Below are 23,218 nucleotides of genomic sequence, written 5' to 3'. Positions count from 1 at the left end.
CTGGTCAGGGCACCTGCCCAGGTTGCAGGCTCAGTCCCCAGTGGGGCGTGCAGGGGACAGCTGATTAGTGATTCTCTCTCATCACTGATGTTTCTGTCTCTCTCTCCTTCTCCCTTCCTCTCTGAAATCAATAAAACTGTATTTTGAAAAAACAAAAGCAAATTGTCCCTTCCCTTGGGTGAAGGGACCAGCCCAGCCCTTAGCGGGGCACTGAGTGAATGAACACCTCGGCCTCACCCCAGCCAGTGTGGAGGCGACTCACTTGCAATCTGGTAAATGTCCGGCTCCTCTCGCGCCAGCTTCTCTCGGGCCACGTCCGCTATTGGTCCGAAGATGGTGACCGGCCTCAGGAACCCGGCTGCGGAGAAACCCAGGGAAGAGCAGCACAGTTAATACCTCGTCTGCCGTGAGCGCGCAGACACCACAGGGTACAGGCCAGCGTGCGGAGGAGAACGCACCTTCCCGGAGGACCACTCTCTCGTAGGCTGGGAACTTGGTCTGCACCGGCTGGGCCGACAAGTCCTCCCTGCTCTTGCGGAGATTCCTCTTGGAGCTGCGAAGGCCCCGGAACCTCCAGAAGTCAGCGCGGTCCCCTCCCGCTGTCTTAGGGAGCGTGTACTGCACACTGGCTAGCTGCTCAGCCCTGTGCCAGGGGAGACACCAATAAAATAGGGTGTTTTAAAACCACAAAATGGAAAAAGACCCCCAAGGAGTGAAATGTCAAATCCTGGATAGAATCTCACATGCAGCTTACATCTCTTACTGGATGAACTAAAATCAAGGGGTTTGTACAACTGGGTCAATTACAGACACAATGACGACAACGAAGATGAATCTTCACATTCCCAGCATTCCCCAGGGGACTGAACTCTGTCATTGTTACTTACTGGGTTCTGAGAAGCAACCGAACAGTCTTACCTGTTCTTATTGGGGATGATGCCTCGTTCCACCTCCTTGTGATTCTTGCCAATGCGAATAGCGAGCCAGGAGCCCAGTTTTCCATTGTACAGGGTGTCCACGACCCGGAACACCTCACCTTTGTTGAAACTAAGTCCATACGGAGATTCCTTCTCGTATTCAAAGTGGGTTCTGATATAGAAAGAATCTCCTACATCTGATTCTACGATGCGGCGATAAACTAAAAAGAATCAAGACAAAAACATTATCAATAGCTAGTGGGATAAGAAATGAAGCTGACGAGAATTCACAGCGCGAAGAGGCTACTGATAATATTAACAAACATAACAGTGTCAACAAACACTGACCTGACCGTGCTGGGCACTTGGCCACATGTACATCACCATTACCTCACGGGATGGGAACGCCCAGCACCTCCACTCTGCAGGTGAGGTGCTGGGAGGGGGGTGTGGGTGTTACTGGCACTGGTGGGTGGAGGCCAGGGATGCTCCCTAATGTCCCACGAGGCACAAAACAGCCCCACCACAAAGAAGGCCTTAGCCCACATGTTGTGGGCCAAGGCTGGGAGCCCTGTTCTACACAGACAGGGCACCTGTTTAACCAGAGAACACCAGGCATTCTGGGGCGTGAACACGAACAAACACCAGAGCTCTGCCTAGACAATGTCGCCACAAAATTGTGTGCTTCTCGTGGTTCTGCCGGCTAATACACAAATGGGATTTTTCCGAGCCTTGCCCTGGGCTGGTCAGCATCCTACTTAAGCTAGAACACGCTAAGGCTGGTTGGGCCTATCATGGTGCTGTGAGATGAACACATTCATTTACTCCTCGACTCTGAGCGCCTTATTGAAATGGAAATAAACTCCTATCTCAGTCCCCAGCTCCCATAGCCTGCGTCCCGTCCCGCCGGCTCACCGTCCTTCTTCTGCTGCGCCAGGATGGTCACCTCCTCCCCCCGCGGCAGGTCCAGCAGGAAGAGCACGGCTTCCTCTCGGATGATGTTGGTAAAGTCGACGTTGTTGACCTGTCAAAATGCCGTTCACAAGTCACTCATGGCCGTACTTAAAGGTCACAAAATGTTTATCTACACAGGAAGCAAATATTCTCAGTTTACCCAACTTAAAAAGATCACATCTGTAAGATGGAAACATTTACTCTGGAGAAAGAATATACTGTAATTTATTTATTTATTTTATTTTATTGATTTTTTACAGAGAGGAAGGGAGAGAGATAGAGAGTTAGAAACATCGATGAGAGAGAAACATCGATCAGCTGCCTCCTGCACACCTCCCACTGGGGATGTGCCCACAACCCAGGTACATGCCCTTGACCGGAATCGAACCTGGGACCTTTCAGTCCGCAGGCCGACGCTCCATCCACTGAGCCAAACTGGTTTCGGCAGAATATGCTATAATTTAAAGCAAGCAGAAACCAAGTAAAGCGAGTGAAGGTGTAAGTTCACTTAACTTCTAATTTCAAATATCTATTATTACTGGAAAATCTCTGCCTTTAAAATTTTAAGTTCTGTAAATGTGCAAAGAGCCCTACTTTCCTAGACTCTGCAAAAGGAATGAGAAGGAAATGAGATGGGAAAGGAACAGCGGATGTGCTGAGGCATCGCTGAGAACGTCTGCAGGACTGCTGAGGGCTCAGCGGCTGCCAGGCAACAGTGACTTGTATCAGCTGGTCCCAAGGACCAGCAGGGCCTCGTCCAGATGTCAGTGTGACCGTGCGCTGGGTGACAAAAAAAGAGTAGTGTGCACTACTTGGACAATCCAAAACAGAAATACACTACTAAGAAATAGTGTTAAAAGGATGTATCCCCTAAGTTTAGAAGAGTCATTAAAGGAGGCAGGAAAAGAGCGCCCAAGATCAGAGGAGGACAGAACGGCCGTGTGTGGAGCCCCGGGAAGGTGTTCCAGAAGGACAGCAAGAGCTCAGAGCACAGCGAGGGAAGTCAAGGGATGCGCAGGCTGAAGACGACACGAGGCCTCGGATGGCTTAGGAACGTCAGAGGCGCAGTAGTTACGGAGGAAGCCAGGCTACTCAACTCCATGACAGCACGGACCGAAAGGGAAGCAGGGAAGGGACTCAAGTTCAACAGCCGAAGGAGAGAAATGTGACAGAGGAGGGTTGAAGAGCAGGAGGGGGAAGAGAAGAACATGGCCCACGGGACTGTGGGTTGGAGACAGAGTCAGGACAAGGGAGGAGGGAGCCTACAGGCAGGGAGACGCCAGGACCGAGGGGCACTGACAGCTGGAGGGTGAGAAGTAGAGCCCGTGCAGAAACTCACACTCGGGAGATGTGATTTGCTGATTACAATGGCGCATGTAGCGGGAGTGTGGACATTTTAAAAGGAGAAGAGACAGGTAAAGATGTTCCCATGTTACTGGCCACACTGCTAGGGAAAAGGAAGGCAAAGGAGAAGGCAGCAGGCTGCACCAACAGGGCTGCCCTGGCTCCTGCGGGTGAGGTCAGAGCCAGGGCGGCTCCATGTCTGCCTGGAGGAAACCCCACCTCCCGGCGCTGAAGGTCCAGGGGCTGGGGGGACTGCGGCCACGCCCACACCCACAGAGAGCAGCGCCCGATGCTGGCCGCTGCCGAGTTGTGGCTCACGGCAGAGCCTTGCTGCCGAATGTGTAGCTGAACTAAAAAGGTGCCTATTACATGGACCAGGACTTACTCTATCTTGCAGGTTCTATGAACCAAGGATTAAAACGAGACCAGAGCGCCCACTGTGTAGCAACACACAGCCCAGCCCTCAACCAGAGCAAACGCAGGCACCGGAAGTGACAGGCCCGGCACAGCCGGGACCTCATGGATTCTTGGTCTGAATGTTTACTTGGCTCAAGAGACTCTGGCGTAGGTTATTCTGTGTCGTATGCTGGGTCTGCCATGTTGGACCCCTCTTCCTAGAGCTCTACGTGCTTGAACCCCACATGCGTGAGTGCGCTGACGTACCCTGAGAATTTGATCGCCCTCTTCCAAGCCTTCTTTGGCTGCAGGGCTATCTTCTAGAACGCCGGCGACAAATATTCCGACATCATTGCCACCAGCCAGCCGCAAACCCACGCTATCTCCTTTTCTGAATTTCACCAATTTCATGCTGGGCCTGTGGAAACAAATATCTCGTTTGAAACGGTGAAGAGAGGCTTGAGGAGTTACAGCAAACTGCTACCATGAAAACCATGTTCAGAATGAAATAAAGGGCCATCGTGTCTGAAACATCACCCACAGCACTGCTGGCGGATAGCACCATGTCACGTCACCACAGAGGCAGCAGGAACTATTCCACAACCAAGATGGCGTAAAACCTGGTTACAGCATGTACATCTCAAGCCCCTCAACTGAAGAATATGAAGTGATAAAAGGTGTAGAATATAAAAAACTTAAGAGATGCTAACTAATCCCGAGCAGGCTCTCAACCAGGGCTGTGTTTGCTCCTAGGAAGTGTCTGGAACCATTTCTGGTTGGCACACCCCGGGGGAGGGGGGGGGGATGTGTACTGTCAGCTAGTGGCCACGGATGCTACTAAATAAGCCACTAAGAAACAGAGATTTGGCCTAAAGGTCAATAATGCTGAAATGGAGAAAGGCTGATAAAAAAAAAATGCTAGGGCATTAGAAAGTTTGTCAAAAATCTGGTGTCTAAATAGAAAACAATTTTTTAATTCATGACCTAAAAACTAGGTAGGAGACAATGACAAAGAAAAAAGTAAACATCCAGAAAGTACCTTTGCTGTTCTCTAATCTCTGATTCTATCACACAAATAATTTTTAAAACCCAATCACAGCATTAATGGGATGCAGTGCTTTTAAATATATGCCATATGGCTGGAAACGGAACTCTCACGTTCAATGACGCTTAGCAATGGACAGAGAGGACAGCCCAAGTTAAAGCCGAGTTACCGAAGGATCCCGTCTTCATGCGTGGAATTGGGCAGGACACCATCGGACGGGCTGACAGGTAAATCCACATCTGGTTGTCCAACTTGAGCATACACAGGCTTCGGTTCTAAAAGTGAGAACGTTTAAATGGTGCAGAAATCACTTATTAAAAAATAAAATAATAATGTAAGAAACTGGTGAAACAATCAAACAAGAAGGTCTGCAAAACATGTGAGCTCAGAGAACCTGGAAGGTGCATGTGTTACATGTGAAGAGTGAAGAGTGTGCTTAGTTACAAACCCTAACGTCTTGGTAACAGGCCTGGTGTGGCACCATCGCCCGTGCCTTCCACAGGACCAGCTGGGAGGGCCCGAGAAACCCAGGTGCAGGAAGAGCCCCAGGAGACTGAGAATGTAGGAGAGCCGACACTTCTGCTATGGCCACCCAAGCAGCCGTCTGTCTTCCCTGCGGGAGATTTAGTTTCCCATTACCCACATGCCACCACAAGCAAGCAGAGCCCCAAGACTTGAGAAAAGGACCTAAGAGGCAGTAGAACTGAAACCTCCACGCCTTTCAAGCAAGCAGATCTCGAAACCTTCGGATTCTTATGCCTGATCTCACACACAGCTCTACAGGGCACACTTAACAAGTGTTTATGAAAACCCTTTCATTAAGCAGATAACCTAAAATGTTTTTCTTCAGCCAAGCTAATGTTTCCCTTCAGGGAGCAGCTGCAGAACCACCGTCCTCACTGTGAGTAGCTGTTAACCATGGGTAACTCCGATCTAGAAAAACATCCATGCACACCTACTGATGCATGCCTACCCTCCGCCATAAAGAAAATGCTGGAAGTTACAGACAAATTCAACGCAGGAAGCAGTAGCTGTAATAATAACAACAACACTAGCAGCACTCTGAAGTCTCCCCTAAACCCCGGCAGACCTGCGGCCGGAGGGCACGTCCTCTGGACTCGGTGCCCCTGAGGCTCACCTGGAAGCGTGGCTGCTGCCTTCTCGTTTCTCTCCACGGGGACCTCTTCCACTGCCTTCGGGGCACGATCGTCCGCCTGCTTCACGGGAGGCGAGACAGTCCCGGGTTTGGATGCTCTCTCCTCCTCTCTGCTCCGGTGACTACACATGGATCAAATGACAAGTCACGAGAGTGAAGAAGGCTGCGAACGTCACTTGTAAGAGAAGAACTTTAAAAAACGATGACAAGGGGCTTCCTCTAACAGCTCTCAAACGGTTATAAAAAGCTAGCAGTTGCCCGGCCGACCTATGAACCAGGAGGTCATGGTTTGATTCCCGGTCAGGGCACGTGCCTGGGTTGCGGGCTCCATCCCCAGTAGGGGGGTGTGCAGGAGGCAGCCAATGAAAATACTATAATTATTATGATTATAGTACAATTATTATGCAATACAATTATTATGATCTCAATAACATTTCAGATGGGACTCATATAATTCCATTACATTTTTCTTAATATTTAAAAAATCAACGCTCTCTTTAGTGCATTTCTGTTATCTACCAAGAGATGGAGGCATTATTCCATAACACATGCAGACCTAGAGCTGTGCTGTTTAACGTATTCTAGACTTCACATTAGAACTGTTTTCACACAGGCACAAGTCTTGGCCCAGTGTGCGCTCTGAAACAAGACTGAATAAAATACAAACCAAGCAACAAACAACAGGTCTGAAGAAAATCAGTGTAATCATTCTCTCTACTCATAGATTGTTTTTTAGTTTAAAAACAAAACTATTTTAACATTCTAGACCAGGGATTGGCTTTTTCTGCTGTGGGTCATGCAGCCTGTTGCAACCTCTTAATTATGTCATTGCAGAATGGGGTGTAATAAAACTTTATTTGCAAAACTAGGCAGCAGGCTGGCTTTGGTCCACAGGTTGCACTTTGGAATGCGTGTTCTATACAACAGGCCAATCAGTCTGGGAAAAGCCTCCTACTATGGTTACCTTCCCTGAGCAGTGAATTATATAAGCTTGCAGGCCTCAGCAAATTGCAGCTGTGGGCCAACTGTTTTTATCAATAAAGTTTTATTGGAACACAGCCAGGCCTATTCATTTACATACTGTCTACGGTTCCTTCTGTAATACAAAGACAGAGCCGAGTAGTAACAAGGGAGATGGTTCGCATGCCTAAAATATTTTACTATTTGGCCCTTTAAGAAGTTTGACCTCTGTTTTTCTAGATAAGAAATACTTAAATTGATTACGAAAAACAGACATAATCTTGAATAGTCAAAAGAAAACCTATCTTCTAGATTTAGTTGTAAGTAATGTTAGAAACACGGACCTAGCACACATAACTATTCTATTTTGGACAAGAGTGTGATTACTGCCCAGCCGGTATGGCTCAGTGTTGAGTGTTGAGTTATGAACCAGGTCACAGTTCAATTCCAGGTCAGGGCACAGACCCGGGTTGCAGGCTCGATCCCCAGTAGGGGGCATGCAGGAGGCAGCTGATCCAGGATTCTCTCTCATCATTGATGTTTCTCCCTCTCTCTCTCTCTCTCCTCCTTCCTCTCTGAAATCAATAAAAAATATATATATATATATATTTTAAAAAGAGTGTGATTACCTGCCGTTGCTGGGCTGCTGTGGCGAATGTCTGGAATGGTCAGAAGGCTCTGACCGCTGGTCAGGAGATCGCGACCGGCTGTGGCGGGGAGCCCTGTCATGTGACCGACCAGAATGATCTGATGCCAGCGAATGAATTTCTGAAATGTCTGTTAAATAAAAGGGGCCATTTAGTTTCCCAGGAAACGAGTTCAGTGAAATATAAGGTAGTCCAATGAAAATGGAGATAAGCACTAAATCTAATTTCATGTAAAATGGTTGATTTAAGCAGTCACGTCAGCAGCCACTGACCAGCAGTGGCGTGCTGTCCACAGGAAAACATATACACAGTGACAGCATGGACGGGCCTGGAAGGCATCATGCTAAGTGATAAGTCAGACAAGGACAAATACTGCATGGCCTCGCTTACATGTGGACTCTTAAAAACAAAAGCAGCCAACCCCACCATCACTGTGGCCATCATTTCAGCATACATGCAAATCAAATCATCACGCGTAGACCTTAAGCTTATACACTGATGCATGTTAATTACTTCTCTGTAAAACTGGGAAAAATAAAATGAACCATGCATATACATTTGTAATTCTTAGATTCTGAAGGTGGCTGGCTTGTAGGAAACTATTTCGCTCAAACACGTCGAGTCTCCCTAGCACTCTAAGGGGCGGGTCACGTAAAGGGACAAGGACGGCCCTCACCGTCCCGCTCCGAGGCGTTGGCAGAGTGGATGCTGTCCGAGAGGTCGGGCACGTTCAGCAGCGTGGCCCGCTCGTCCCTCTGCACCACCATCTTCAGCTTGCCCTTAGACCTCTCTATCAGCGTCTTGGCATCCGTCAGGGACATGTTTTCCGTCACGGTCCCATTTATCTGCAACAGAAGAGCAGCCATGGGTGGGAAGCGAATGACACAGATACAAACAGTAACTCACGCCCACTATGAGCAGGAGTGGCTACACTTCTCCCCGGCTCGCTGTACAACCCAAAACATTCTTCACCCTTTGCGGTATGATCAAGTCCCCCTCCTTCCCAGAATAATAAAATCTTTACTATACTGTTACTCGGACAGAAAACCCAAACTAGCATCCCCTGGCCCCTCTCCCAAAGCCAGTCACTCTCTATTACGTATACAGCAAATTAACAGAATAAACATCTCAATACCATCCAGAGCTTGTCAACACCACTGGTGGTATAAAAAGGAACATAGCTTCCTACAGTGGCTCTGCTAGTGAGTGATACACACGCACAGCGATGAGATCTCTCAGGGTGACTCTACGACTAAAGAAGGGCATCGGTGCGGACATGTGAAAAGGACGTGGCGAAGCAGCCAGCCCCCCAAACCCCGAATTCCAATTCTTTTGGGAAAACTGCTTCCAACGTGGGCAGAAGCCATGTGGTCCCACCAGAACTGGCTTTCTGTTTCCGTTCACTAAAACGTAAGAGTAAGAGTGTACCTTCAAGACAACATCGCCTTCTTGAATATTGCCATCTCTCGCTGCCAAGCTATCTTGTGAAATTTCCTTCACAAATATATGGCTGGCCAGTCGGAGACCATATTCTGAAAGAACATATTTAAACGTCTTTAGTGTAAAATCCTAAACACTTAAACAACGTTTAAAAGTGTAAGACTACCAATCACTGCATAGTTTTAAAACAGCCCGGCTGGTGTGGCACGGTGATTGAGCATCGACCAAGAACCAGGAGGTCACAGTTTGATTCCCAGTCAGGGCACATGCCCTGGTTGTCCCAGTAGGGGGCGTGCAGGAGGTGGCCGATCAATGATTCTCTCTCATCCTTGATGTTTCTCTCTCTCTCCCTCTCCCTTCCCCTCTGAAATCAATAAAAACATATGTATTTTTTAAATTTTCACAGAACCAGTACCAAGAGCTTAATCCTGGCCCCTCTGTAAGAGAGCATTTCCTTTCCTCCTCGGGGAGCCTGCACTCCGTGTGCAAGCAGAGGGCAAGTGCGCGGTGCCAACACAAGACTGGCACGCATACCAGCCCCTGTTCCTGAAGGAGACCACGCCCGCAGAGAAGACCCGTTCTCTCTGGCCATGGGGCATGGCACACAGCTTCCCAAGCTGGAGAGGACACAATTCCAAGAAGCACCGTGCGTGAGGCGGAGAACTCTGGGAAGGGACAATTCCAGGGATGGCCTGCCTGACCACGCATGTGCTGTTTTTGTTTTCCCAAGTTTCTAGAGCAAAAGTCTTCCTATCTGATCCTAGTGCCTGTGGCCCCGAGAGCCATACCCCAGGGCATTCATCAGCACACACCCCTGGGTATTAGTGCAGACAAAGGCTGTCAGCTAGCCAGGTGGGTATGGGCTGGAGACAGACCCGCCACTCCTGTCCTCTCCACAACCAACCAAGGAGCCAGGAGTGAGGCAGCAGTCACCGCGTCCGTGGGCGAGGAGTTGGTCAGAGTTGAGGAAACTACCAGCAGAGTCCAGAGTCTGCAAAGCTGTGCATTTCTTTTTTAACTAGAACAACAACTACAACATGGCGCCAACAGGAAAAGGGTTGCTGCTAGTGCTACTAGAAGGGAGAAAAGGACTCTTAGTCTCACTACATTTAAAAAAAAGAAGAAGAACCAAGATGGGAAATAGAAAACGTTTTAATAGGAGGTAAGTTAACAGAACTGCTACTCGAACTTCCAAAAGTTACATCAGTTACAGTTTAACTGAAGGCAAACATACAGAGTACTCACAAGCAGGAACAGACTCGGTGAAAAAGGAAAATGACTTTCTAGGGCAGCGGTCGCCAACCTTTCGGACCTCACAGATGACCTGTTGGCGGCCGCTGTTCTGGGGGATCTAGGCCATCTACTATGTGGTTTAGGAACAGTTATGTCACAGAGAAATATGGGAAAAATTGTCCATATTCAAGATTTTAAAAGTAACAGGTGACCAGAACAGAGATGACTCCAAAATATTCCTTATACTAATTTATTCATTTACTCCAAGGGTGTGCAGGAGGCAGCTGATCAATGATTCTCTCTCGTCACTGATGTTTCTCTCTCTCCCTCTCCCTTCCTCTCTAAAATCAATAAAAATCTATTTAAAAAGGAGAAAAAAAAAGAAGAGAAAACCGGTACTGTCTGAAGCCTGTCCTAGCAGGAGTTGACTACAGCAGCAGCAGGACACAAGAACGGAGAGAACAAGGCAACAAGAGCAAAGACAGGAAGAGACGCATGTTCACTTCTCATTAAAATCGTGTAAAATTTTTCCGTGGAAACAATAAGCAAATTGGTGGATACCTTCATTTTTCCGGGACTTGACCAACGTGACTTTGGTGGGTCTGGCAGGCTGGCTGGAGGCCACCGACCGCCTGTCGGACCTCGGGGACAGACTCCTCTCCCGGCTGGCGCTCCTGTCCCTCGCCCAGCTCTTCTCACTCCGCCTGCTGACCGTGCCCCCACGGCCACCTCTGTGATCGTGCACGTCCTCGTCGTAACTGTCCTCCTCGTTCCCGGACACGGGCTCCGGGTCGGGACGACTCACAGGAATCTGAACTTTCTTCTTCCTGCGAATGGTCTACAGAGAAAAAGACTGTCAAGTAAGTGGCTGCTTTTCACAGCACAGGAGGCTTCCGTTCCCGAGAGAGCGGAAAATTACACTTTTCTGGTGCCACGTTAATTAAGTCAACCATGAATCAGATAGATATAAGGAACGATTATAACAAACTACCAAGGAATACATTTCCATAATGGTTGGGTTTTCTGCTCTCCTGATAAAGAGATCTGCTTAAGGACCAAATTTGGAAGAGTGGGCCTAAGAAAGTCCTTGCTTTAATTCAGAAAGACCTTCTAGGTGCAATAATCACAAGCTTAAAGGAAAACTAATAATTATTGGTGGTTTGAATAAATGAATGGTGCACTCTACTCCAATAACAAAAATGTACTATAGGCCCAGCTCAGAGGTTGAGCATCAACCTCTGAACCAGGAGGTCACAGTTCGATTGGCTTTCGGGCTTGATCCCCAGTAGGGGGCGTGCGGGAGGCAGTCAATCAATGATTCTCTCTCATCACTGATGTTTCTATCCCTCTCTCCCTTCCTATCTGAAATCAATAAAAATGTATTTTTAAAAATAGTACTTTAGTTGCTACCAAACCATAGCAAACTTGCAAGCCCAACGTGACTCCTTAGGAACTTGAGAACCCGTCAGTATCAAGGCCCACGACGGTCCTACTGGACGTCAGGAGATAAGCGTATTCCACCTCCACACTAACGTCAGCTTAGTGTCAGAGCTCAGACTCGCTCACTTCTCCAGCACACTCTGTCTGCAGTGTGATGTAATCCTGGTCTCTGTGTCAGTTACTGCTCCAGGTTCTCTTCCCTCAATGACTCTGGTAACTGGTCCAACTTTCCGGGTCCACTATTTCCTCCACTCCCTGTAGGCCAAGGTCTACAGGCACTTCTTCCTCATCAAGTGGCCTCTGAGTCCCTGGGCTGCCCTTGGCCTTCACACCTGGTACTCAATTGGTCTCATCAGAGGGCTGTAACATCTTGGGTACCACACCCTGTCTTTTACTTCTGACTCCTTTTCCATATCTATCTTATTTGCGGTTCTCCTCCGTCCTCTCCTATTCTCTCAGCCCATCAGTTCTCCCACGTCTGCATGAGAGCGCATGTGCAATATTCAAATGACTTCCTCTTGACCCTCAATCATGTGCCATGACAACTCCAGTCCTGAATTATCTCCCCCTCAGCGGGCTGCAGGTCCACACTCTGCTAATTAGGCAGCTACAAGATCATTTCCCTGGACAGAAATATTTTGCTTGTTTGGCAATCCTTCCGTCCGCTGCTCCCTTCCTGCGGAAGGGCTAACACTGACAGAGATCCGTGCCACTTCACCTCCCCTACTCCTCGGTATTTCCCAGATTTCATTTTCTTTCAGAGGAAGGACACAGTCAAACACCAGAAATGCTATCGACAGTGAAGCTGGTATCTTTACTCGATTAAAGGTAAGAGAGACTCACAATTTTTGCATTCTTCCCACTTTTCCTTAGTTGCTGAACAGCAAAAGCATGTTCAACATTATCCATTGAAACTCCATTAACCATCGCAACACGGTCATTTTCCCTAAGAAAAAAGTCACCAAAAGAGCACATTAGAGAAAAACATAAATATAAGTAAGTTTGTAAAGGTATTTTCAAGATGAGTACTTCTAAGAAATACTGTAATTATGGATGAAGTAATCTATTTGTCTTCAGATCAGTGACAAAATGCCAAACTATTTACTTTCAGGTCTCTCACAAACACGCTTATTAGCAAGTACCCACAGGTCACTCATTTTTTTAAAACCATTAACACGTGGCCCAGCCGGTGTGGCTCAGTGGTTGAGCATCGACCTCTGAACCAGAAGGTCACAGTTCGATTCCCGGCCAAGGCACATGCCCGGGTTGCGGGCTCAATCCCCAGTGTGGAGTGTGCAGGAGGCAGCCAATCCATGATTCTCTCTCATCATTGATGTTTCTCTCTCTCCCCCCCTCTCTCTCTTCCTCTCTGAAATCAATAAAAACATATTAAAAAACAAAACAAAGCCATGAACACACGTTTCCCAAAGGACAGAGCAGGCACCACACACACAGAGTGATCCCGGTGGTACAAGCACAGGGCATAAATGATAATAGGTCATATGCGGGGAAAAGGCATTCTCCCTTTAAAAAGATAGATACTCCTCTTTCCGATTTTCTTTTAATCCTTCTGATTATACTCTTACTTTTTTGCTAGTGTATCTTTGGCCTCTTTCGCTTGATAATCTTACTGAAAAAAAACGGCAAGGCTCAGGGTGAGAGGTTCCTAAAGGCTAGATTCTACCTAAAACTGAGTAAATGTGTTTTTTTCCACTATTTTTACAGTGACCTTCTATTTAAGCAGCGGTTCTCAACCTGTGGGTTGCGACCCCTTAGGGGGTTGAACGACCCTTTCACAGGGGTCGCCTAAGACCATCCTGCATATCAGATATTTACATGACGATTCGTCACAGTAGCAACATTACAGTTATGAAGTAGCAATGAAAATAATTTTGTGGTTGGGTCACAGCATGAGGAGCTGTATTTAAAGGGCCAGAAGGTTGAGAACCACTGTATTTAAGGTTCATATACTTACTTTCCACTTAGGATCGAGATAAGGAAAAACGTATATTCACTTAGAGAACTTCCCGGGTGGTCAATGAACAGTTCCCAGGGCCCGAGGCCAGCACCACGCGTGCCCAGCGCCCAGGGGACACACTTACTGCAGCTGCCCCTCGGCGGGCCCTCCCTTCAGCACGTCCGAAATGACGATCGAGGTCTCCCCGCTCTGAAAGTGGGGGTTATCTCTCCCACCAGAGATCGCAATTCCAAATCCAAATCCCGGAGCCTGGAGGGACAATCACAGTAAAATGTTACTAATTAAGACAAACAGCTGTTCGATATGTCGCACTCGACAAACTAAAAACATTAAAAGCAAAAATGACAACAGTATTTCCTCTGTGGTCACCACTCCCTCCCAGATGGTTACTCACCGCATGACCTAGCCTGGATGGGCATGCACGCTCTAATGCATTAAATGGCATACGAGAATAGTAAAAACTGCCCATTACTTGAATGTTCTTTAAGAGCTAAGATAATCTCAAATCCACACCTCTGCTTTTCTAAAGAGGACATGAATATGCAGAGGAGTGTAAGGAAACCTCAGTACTCCGAGGGATCCAGAATCATAAGCCAGAGCAGCGTCTTCTCGCGTGTTTTCCACAGCGCCCTCTGCCATGCGAACCAGGAGACCATGTCCACCAGGGTCTGGGTGTACGTCACGACCTTCACTCCCACCCCAAGCCCTACTCAGGTGGCAAAAAAGAAAAAACTCTCCTTAAAAAAGAATAAACCACCAGCAACTTCACACCTATACACCTGAGAAAAACGAAAGCATGCACCTGCACGAAGACTTACACCCACATGCTCACAACAGCAGCATTTCCTACAGCCACAACAGGGCACCAACCCAAATGCCCACCAACTGGTGAACGGACAGGTAAAAGGTGGTACATGATTACAATGGCACCTTATCTCCTTGGAAAGAAATGAAGCACTGGTACGTGCTATGACATAGATGAACCACCTTGAAAACATTATGCTGAGTGAAGAAGCCAATCATAAAAGACCCTCTATCGTATAATTCAACTCATAGGAAATGTTCAGAAAAGACAAATCTACAGACACAGGAAGTAGAATGAAACTACACGACTACCTTACACCGCACACAGAAATTAACTCAAAGGGATTAAAGACTTGAAACCATAGAACGCATAGAAAACATCGGGCTGAGCTACATGGGAGGAAAGCCACAGGTGTCTGACACACCCAGACCTGAGAACCCAATAATAAGCGGCATTCACTGGGAAGAATGGCAAAACAGCGTGGGACCAGCAGCTGACACGGAGGGACTGTGCCTCCTCCAACCGCAGGTGGGAACAGCACCTGCAACGGAGCCTGAGTCCCGGAGCTGTGTGACCCTGGGGCTCTGCACGCTGGGCCAGGCCTCAGCCCAGCGCTCCACACAGGAGGTACTGCTGGCAGGAAGCGGCCTTGAGCAGGACGGAACAGCAGAGACAAAGTAGAGAACGGCCAGGTCAACGTGTACAAAGGGCACAGAGATAAGATAGTGTCAGAAAGCAGCAGGTATGTTCCGTAGCACATGCATATCTCTCTCTCTCTCTCTCTCTCTCTCTCTCTCTCTCACACACACACACACACACACACACACACACACACGCGCGCACGCGCGGGAGGAAACTAAGCCAGTTTCTAAAACCTCAGAGAAACTAATTTCGCATAAAAATAAGCAAAGAGAGTGTCAGGATCAAATCCCTTACAACATTACAATAAAGATAAGGAGCAGCAGAGTAACTTCCCCACAGAAAACGAAAGCATGAACTGAGTTGACAGAATTCAAGAGCTAACTGGGAACTTTAAAAAGAGCTCATATAAAGCAAACAAATAAAAAATTAAAAAAAAATAAAAAGAGCTCATCACTTATAAAGAAACTTGGATTATCATCACATTTGGACAGCAACATATTAAGCCAAAGATAATATAAAGATACTCCAGAGAGACAGCGAGCCAAGGACTTCACATCCAGTAAAACCGACCCTCAAGTGAGTCAGGGCACGGAGAAGCTAGTGAACATGCAAGAGACGGGGTCTCTAACAGAGGATGCCATCCTGACACTCAAAGCGACAAGAAACCCCGAGAGGACTGGCGACAGCATTGAACAAATACTTACTTGTGGTGATAAGATTACATGAGGACTAGGGGAAGAACTGCATTAGTAACCGCTGTAGGAGATGGATATAGGAAAACCGTTTTTTTAAATGGGAAGAGGAACAGCAAATGGGAAAAAATGTTAATACTGTTCCCAGTCATCAACACTGACAGTGGTAGAAATATCATTACTCCAAGGCAACCACAGGCTCGGTGCTGGGCTTACTGGAAGACTGCGGTGGAATCTAATAGAAATGCAAAATATTCTATTTCTCTCATATATCTCTACCACACAAATTTTTAGGTGTGTCAAAAGGGAGCTGGTTTTGTCCTAGCCCGTTTGGCTCAGCAGATAGAGCGTCGGCCTGCGGACTGAAGGATCCCGGGTTCAATTCCAGTCAAGGGCACATGCCTGGGTTGGGCAGCCAATCAATGAGTCTCTCTCATCATTGATGTTTCTATCTCTCTCTCCCTCTCCCTTCCTCTCTGAAATCAATAAAAATATGTTTGTTTGTTAAAAAAAAAAAAAAAGGTAGTTAGTTTTTACATGAGAAATGTCTAAGATGTTTATTATTTGGGGGGAGGGTGAAAGCAGTATAATATGATCTCACTTATTTGCATGTGCACACACATTTATGGTTGTAGCTTTTGAATGGAAGAAAGAGCACCCAAGAATTTTCCTCTCACCATAGTTCATCTTTTTGAGACCATAAGCAGCCATGAGCAGCAATAGCTTTTGTGTTCAAACCTTTGCCTGGTAGGGAAACTAAATTTATGATCAACAAGACATGTGACCACCGAGTGCTGAAAATGTGGCTAGTCTTACCAGAGATGTGTTGAAACTGTAAAATGTGCATTGGTTTTGTAAGACTCTATGAAAAAAACAAAGTAAAGTACATCAATTTTAAAATATTGCTCACATGTTGAAGATGATAATATTTTGGATATACTGAGCTAAATAAATAAGATCTATTCTAAAATTAATCTCGCCTGTATTTTACACTCTTTAATATGAAGGCTAGAAAAATCTTAGATTATGCATGTCTTCGCATTATACTGCTGCTGGAGAAGGCTGCTATCTGGGCTTCCTGAGAGCGACTTTGTTGACGAGGGTGGTCCCCTAGGAAATTAACTTTTATTGGGCTTTTAACTAAGTGCCGAGCGCTACGGGGATATAACGCTGACGAACATTTCCTCCCCTTAAGGAAATTATGATGCATAGGAGACAGGGTCGACAACAACCTGAGGAACACATTCACTGTCACGCAGGGCCAGTGGGCAGAGCCGAGCCCACGAGGCCAGGAGCCGGCCTGCAGTTGCTCTCTGGCATCATTCCAGGGGCTGTGACCGTGCGCGGCTCACAGTGCAGCAGCAACGACTTACTCAGCCTTGCAGAGTGAATAGGATGTCTACGGTTTCTAATATTCTCAGGTGAAGGACGTCTCCTCTGGGAATGCAAATAGAAGCAGGGTGCAATACAGAAGCACGTCGGACATTATTCTTGATAGCTAACAGCAGAAACTATTGTGTTTTCATCTACAGAATTTTTCTTCTTCTAAAAGACAAAGGTGCTTCTGCCTTACATGCAATTGACCATCAGATGCCAAAGAGCATGGATCTGTCCTGACTTGGCCCCACGTGGTAGCCATACTGCAGGTCAGTGCCGGGAACATTGCCTCCAATCACCTCCTTCACTCACCACTGTTCTCATTCCTCTGTCAATGATTCTCAGAAATGTGAAGCCGGGGCCGTGCCCTCCATTTCCATCTGGAGCTCTTAGGAAGAGGCGGACAAAGGGACTCAGACTCTCACAGTTGGGGATGACCCAGTGGACTTCTCTTGACAATAATAAGACGGAAGTCACTGCTCTACATCAGTGGTCAGAAACCCTGGCCTGCAGGCCCAATCTGGGAAGCTGCCCAGTTTTGTAAATAAAGTTTTACTGGCACCCAGCCACCCCGTGTGTCCATCTATTATTTACGGCTGCTTTTGCAATGCAAGCGCAGAGTTGAGGAGTAGTGAGAGATTTACGGCCTGCAAAGCCTAAAATATCACCTGGCTCTTGACAGGAAAAGCTGGCCGACAATACTCTAGCAGAGCCAGATTTTATTCTGGATCAACTCCGAACACCCAGGGATGGTGCTACCTGAACGTCCCATTCTGCAGCGGAGGAGAGTGAGTCGAGGGAGTGTGGCTGGTGTAAGTCAGCTCGCAGCGACAGGGCTATTTTCAAGAACCTTCAAAACACAGCTCCCGCAGGGATGGTGCTGAGCACTCCCATTCGGTCAGGGACTCGCTCTGGTGAGGCCCAGTGGCAGCAGCTGTGTGAATGGCATCCTCTCATCTCCATGGAACTTCCGATGACAGCTTTCTGGGCTGGTCCCCTTCTCGTGGCAGAGGCCAGCTACAGGAGAAACGGACCCTCATCTTCCGACAGGAGTTCTCGGACGTGCCGGGTACATACCCACCATGCTGAGCAGGTGTGACACTTAGCACACTCAGAAAATCGGTTTCTGATTTCTCAACGTTCAAGAGCTTTTCCTGCTTTGCCTAAGCTAATGATCTGTAGTAAATACAGTGTTTTCCCACATGTGAATTCCTAACAAAACGAGGCAGAATAGTAGGAAGGAGAAACATATTTTAGCTAATGGGTCTTATTTTATTTTATTTAAAAATTAAAAGATACTAGGGAAAAACAACTGGAATGTGATCATGCCAAATTACACCTATGGTCTCAAAAGAATGATCTAGCTTCTACCTTAAGAAACTATTAAAAGAACAATTTAAGCCCAACATAAGCAGAAAAAAAGGAAATATAAAAATAAGAGCAGAAATCAATTAAATAAAAAACAAAACAAAATATATCAATGAAAACAAAAACTGGTATTTTGAAAAGATCAAAATTGTTAAACCTCTAGCCAGCCAGACCAAGAAATAAAAGAAGACACAAATTACCAATATCAAAAATAAAAACAGGGCCTCATTACAGATCCTATAGCTATAAAATAAGAGACCATTGCTAACAATTTTATGTTCATAAATTAGATGAAAGGGACAAATACTCTGAAAGGTGCAAATTACCAAAGATGCAAAGCTACCAAAAAAGAAAAGCTAACAAAGAAGAAATACATAACTGGACAGTCCTATATAACATCAAAGAAACTGCATTTATAGTTAAAAGCCTTCCCACAAAGAAGACTCCAGGACCAGATGGCTGGCTACCCAGATGAATTCTACCAAATATTTAAGGAAGAAGTAACATCAACTGCACAGGAATTGTTCTGAGGCGCATAGCTGTTTCCCTGACACCAAACCCAGATAAAAACAATACACACACAAAAAGTACTGGCCAATATTTTTTATGAACACAGAAACACGTATCTTCAAAAAATATGAGCAAATCAATCCAATATAGAAAATGGATGATATATCACAAGCAAGTGAAATTTATCTTGGGAATGCAAGACTGTGCAACCGTACCAACAGACTAAGAAGAAAACAATTTTTTAAAATATATTTTATTGATTTTTTTACAGAGAGGAAGGGAGAGGGATAGAGAGTTAGAAACATTGATGAGAGAGAAACATCGATCAGCTGCCTCCTGCACAGCCCTTACTGGGGATGTGCCTGCAACCGAGGTATATGCCCTTGACCGGAATTGAACCTGAGACCCTTCAATCCGCAGGCCGACACTCTATCCACTGAGCCAAACCAGTTAAGGCGAAAACAATTTTTTGAAAGCTATGGTAGTCAAGGCAGAAGTCATTGCAGGAAGACAGACACTTAGATCAATAGAAGAGACCAAGGAAAGACCGCACACAAATGGTCACTGATTTTTGACAAAGACAGAAAGAAATTAAAACTGTATCCTGAATATAGAAAGAACTATCAAAGCTCAGTAACAACTCTGTGCACCAAGGGACACACTCAACAGAGTGAAAAGACAACCCATAGAATAGGAAAAAATATTTGCAAGTCATTTATCTGATAAGGGGTTAGTATCTAAAATAGGTGAAGAATTCCGACAACTCAACAATTAAAACACAAACAACCCAATTACAAAATGGGCAAAGGGCTTGCACAGATGGTAAATTTCATGTTTGGTGTATTTTACCACAATTATAAGAAAACACTCCATAATAAGAAAACAAACAAGCCAATTAAAAATGGGCAAGAGATTTGAACACATTTTACCAAAAAAGATATATGAACGACAAGTTAACACATAAGCAGATACTCAACAGCATTCGTCTTAAGAGAACTAGAAACTAAAACCAGAACGACATACCACTACACACCTATTTGTGTGGCTAAAATTAAGAAAATGCAAAACCCCAAACAGCCCTGAAAATATCGAGTGTTGGTGCGGACACACAGCAACTGGAGGCCGTACATACTGGTAGCGAGGATGCAAAGTGGTACAGACAGTTTGGCAGTTTCTTATAAGTTAAATATTCATTTACCATAAGACACACAGCAATTCCATGCCTAAGGGTTTACCCAAGAGAAATGAAAAGTCAGGTTCATACAAAAACCTGTATACTAGAGCAGATTGATTCATATCACCCAAAACTGGATAAAAGCCAAATATATCAAAACTGGAAAGTGAGTAAGTAAATCACTCCACATTCATATACTGGAACACTACTGGGCAATAAGAAGAAACTAACAACAACAACAAAAGAAAACAAAACAAAGAATTATTAATACAAGAAATTTCAAATACGTTAGAAGAGACCAGTCTCAAAGGCTGCATGCATATAGTGTGAGCTCGCTGATGTGATTCTGGAAAAGGCTAAACATCTCTGTGTAAGAACAGAACACACATCAGTGGTGGCTACGTGCTGGGGGGAGGGGCAGAGCTGACTATACATGGGCACAAGTTTCAGGGTGATGATTGCTCTATATTTTTACTGTAGTGGTGGTTACCTGACTACATCTATGTAGCTCAGTAGGTTAGAGCATCGTCCCAATGCCCCAAGGTTGCAGGTTCAATCCCCATCAGTGCATATACAAGAAGCAACCGATAAATGCAAAAGTAAGTGGAACAACAAGTCGATGTTTCTCTCTCTCTCTCTCTCTCTCTCTCTCTCTCTCTCTCTCTCTCTCTCTGAAATCAATAATTTAAAACAAAAAACAAAAAACCCACCTGTGGAGACCACAACTTCAGAAGGGGATGGGATCGCTTGCCCATTTCTAAAAGGGAAGAGGCAGGGTAGTACCAGCTTCCTGCTACTTGCTCTGTGGCCCTCTGCAACTGCTTAAGCGATGGCTTGGGGTCTACGTGTTCCAAACCCACAAGTATCCTTTAAAATTTTACTACCCATGCGACCTGGTGAATTTTAAACCTCAAGCCTACAACACATGCATCTGTCCTCAGAAATGCTGAAGCAGTTTACCATGTATACAGTGCATCGTGTCTCTTATCTGATCCCTCCAGATTTACAGTCAATGATTTCTTCAGTCAGGAATGAAACAGCAAGTACACAAATGCCCACGGAAAGGATGTTTGAAAAGTAGCCAGGGTCACTGCTGACCTTAATAACGAGTTTATTGCAATTCTAATCTTAAACAAAGGGATATAGAAAAGCTCGCCCCCTTTCTTTGGGCTTCCTGACATCTGGCTTTCCTCCATTGTTCCCGAAGCTGCCAATATCCTGAGCTGCACACAGATGATTTACTGCAGCACAAACTCACCCTGTGAAGCGTCACCGTGTGCTGTTCCCATATAGCCGTTTCCTCCATGGCTGTGCTCTGAGAAAGAAAGAGAAAAACAAGGCATTTGTAGTTTAAGAAAACGTCTTCAATTAAGTGAGCGAGAACAACTAGCAGACCATTTAGCACATTAGAGTCAAACTATTAATGTTAGCAACTCTGAAAGGAGTTTCATAACCATGGAAGGTTTTTTCGTTTGCTTTTGTTGGAAGGGACAGGAAACTGCTCACAGGAACTTCCTGTGTTTTTAACTTAATTTGGACAGAGGCCGTTCTCTGTTCATTTTCTTGCCAGCTCCAGCTCATGCTGCAACTTTATACTTAGCGTGAGGAAGGAAAGAATCAAAGTTGGAATGGCATTATTGTAAAATACCTATTGACACATGAGACACTGTAAAGCATTCCGTATGCTATGCAAAGAAAAGGAAAAGTCAAATCCCTCCGGACTCCAGGATTATAAATATTCAGGTTCCAGGAAATGAGATGGGACCATCTTGATAGGTCTGGTCAGTGGTCGCTTTAAAATCACAGTTAAACACTCTGCCCCACCTAGTTAAGATTTTGCTACAGATTTGTCTTCTCAGGCTTTTTTTCTACAGAAAAAAAAGTGGCTTTTCTAGGATACCATTGCACACACCCATCCACACACACAATAAAGAAAAGCTCCAAAAACACCTCTCCAAGCAGCATCATGACATTAGAGCGATGCAAGCTCCAGGGAGGGCACTACTCAAACCACTGTGCAATCGGGTTCATCTACTGTCAAGAGACTCTTACAATCCCTGACCGGTGTGGCTCAGTGGATAGAGCGTCGGCCTGCAGACTGAAGGGTCCCAGGTTCGAATCCAGTCAAGGGCATGTGCCTTGGTTGTGGGGGGTGTGCAGGAGGCAGCTGATCGATGTTTCTCTCTCATCGATATTTCTAACTCTCTATCCCTCTCCCTTCCTCTCTGTAAAAAAACAATGAAATATATTTTTTAAAAAAAAAGAAAGAAAGAAACTCTTACAAGAGAGGGAAATGCATTTCCATCTACCAGGTGAGCACTAAAGAATTCAAAATAAATGTCTTATAAATTGGGTTAATGGCTCTTGGAAGCTTAAAGTAATTCTCTCTCTTTTACTGTGACCACTTTTGAAATTAGGGTTCCTGAATATGATACATCTATAAACAAACCTTGGTGGTTTTTCTGTTAATCCTCACCAGAGCATATTTTCCCATTCATTTTTAGAGAGAGTAGGAGGGGGGGAGAGAGAGAGAAACATCACTGTGAGAGAGAGACATCGATGGGTTGCCTCCTGCACGGGCTGGGAATGGAGACTGCAACTGAGGTATGAGCCCTTGATCTGAATCGAACCCGGGACCCTTCAATCCTCGGCTGACGCTCTACCCACTGAGCCACACCAGCGAGGGCTATAAACAAGTTTTTTCAAGCCTCTGCAGAGTTAACCAAGGGGGTGGAGGGAGAGTGTGAGCATGGCGTTCTCAGAGTGTCACTCCTTACACGGCTGTGCCTGCCTATGTCCCACGTGAGGCCTGTTTCCTCGTCCTTGCTCCGCTGTCATTAACATTACAGGAGATGCCCGTGGAGAGGAGAGGCCCAGCGAGGTGCCTGGGGCCCCTCTCTCCTTCCCACCGCAACTCTGATGGCAGACTGCTGCTACTTCAGCAAATGAAGCCTATGAAGAAAGCCTGCTTCCCTCAACGCAAAGCAGCGAGATTCGCCTTCTTGCCGATGAATGAAGGAGAGAAAGGCGCTCTGTTCGCTCCCACAGATAAAACCGCCAGCCCTCCCAGCGCTTTGTTTCGATCTGCCCGCCGAGCGCAGCCAAACCTCCCTTTAATGAGACCTCTGCTGGAAACAAAT

General features: G+C 46.0%; 1 protein-coding gene across 6 annotated transcripts in view; it reads right to left on the bottom strand.

Moving 5' to 3' along the window:
• TJP1 (tight junction protein 1) overlaps positions 1 to 23,218 on the bottom strand; it is a 92,118-nt gene that overhangs the window by 17,479 nt on the left and 51,421 nt on the right. For all 6 annotated transcript variants that reach the window (XM_070400594.1, XM_070400595.1, XM_070400597.1 and 3 more), the window contains 14 exons: positions 21,337 to 21,393; positions 13,635 to 13,759; positions 12,376 to 12,478; positions 10,654 to 10,930; positions 8,848 to 8,951; positions 8,096 to 8,264; positions 7,402 to 7,549; positions 5,795 to 5,934; positions 4,826 to 4,931; positions 3,879 to 4,029; positions 1,833 to 1,941; positions 919 to 1,138; positions 459 to 643; positions 263 to 358 (listed from right to left, as the gene is read on the bottom strand). In XM_070400594.1, coding sequence (XP_070256695.1) covers positions 263 to 358; positions 459 to 643; positions 919 to 1,138; positions 1,833 to 1,941; positions 3,879 to 4,029; positions 4,826 to 4,931; positions 5,795 to 5,934; positions 7,402 to 7,549; positions 8,096 to 8,264; positions 8,848 to 8,951; positions 10,654 to 10,930; positions 12,376 to 12,478; positions 13,635 to 13,759; positions 21,337 to 21,393 — 1,990 coding nt within the window. The remainder of the gene's footprint in view (positions 1 to 262; positions 359 to 458; positions 644 to 918; positions 1,139 to 1,832; positions 1,942 to 3,878; positions 4,030 to 4,825; positions 4,932 to 5,794; positions 5,935 to 7,401; positions 7,550 to 8,095; positions 8,265 to 8,847; positions 8,952 to 10,653; positions 10,931 to 12,375; positions 12,479 to 13,634; positions 13,760 to 21,336; positions 21,394 to 23,218) is intronic.

The sequence above is a fragment of the Myotis yumanensis genome, unplaced genomic scaffold (assembly GCF_028538775.1).
Source record: "Myotis yumanensis isolate MYYU_CA2020_CCGP unplaced genomic scaffold, mMyoYum1.0.hap1 SCAF_20, whole genome shotgun sequence".
Lineage (NCBI taxonomy): Eukaryota > Metazoa > Chordata > Mammalia > Chiroptera > Vespertilionidae > Myotis > Myotis yumanensis.
The sequence above is the reverse complement of the archived record's forward strand: the minus strand, read 5'-3'. Positions and strand labels throughout refer to the sequence as shown.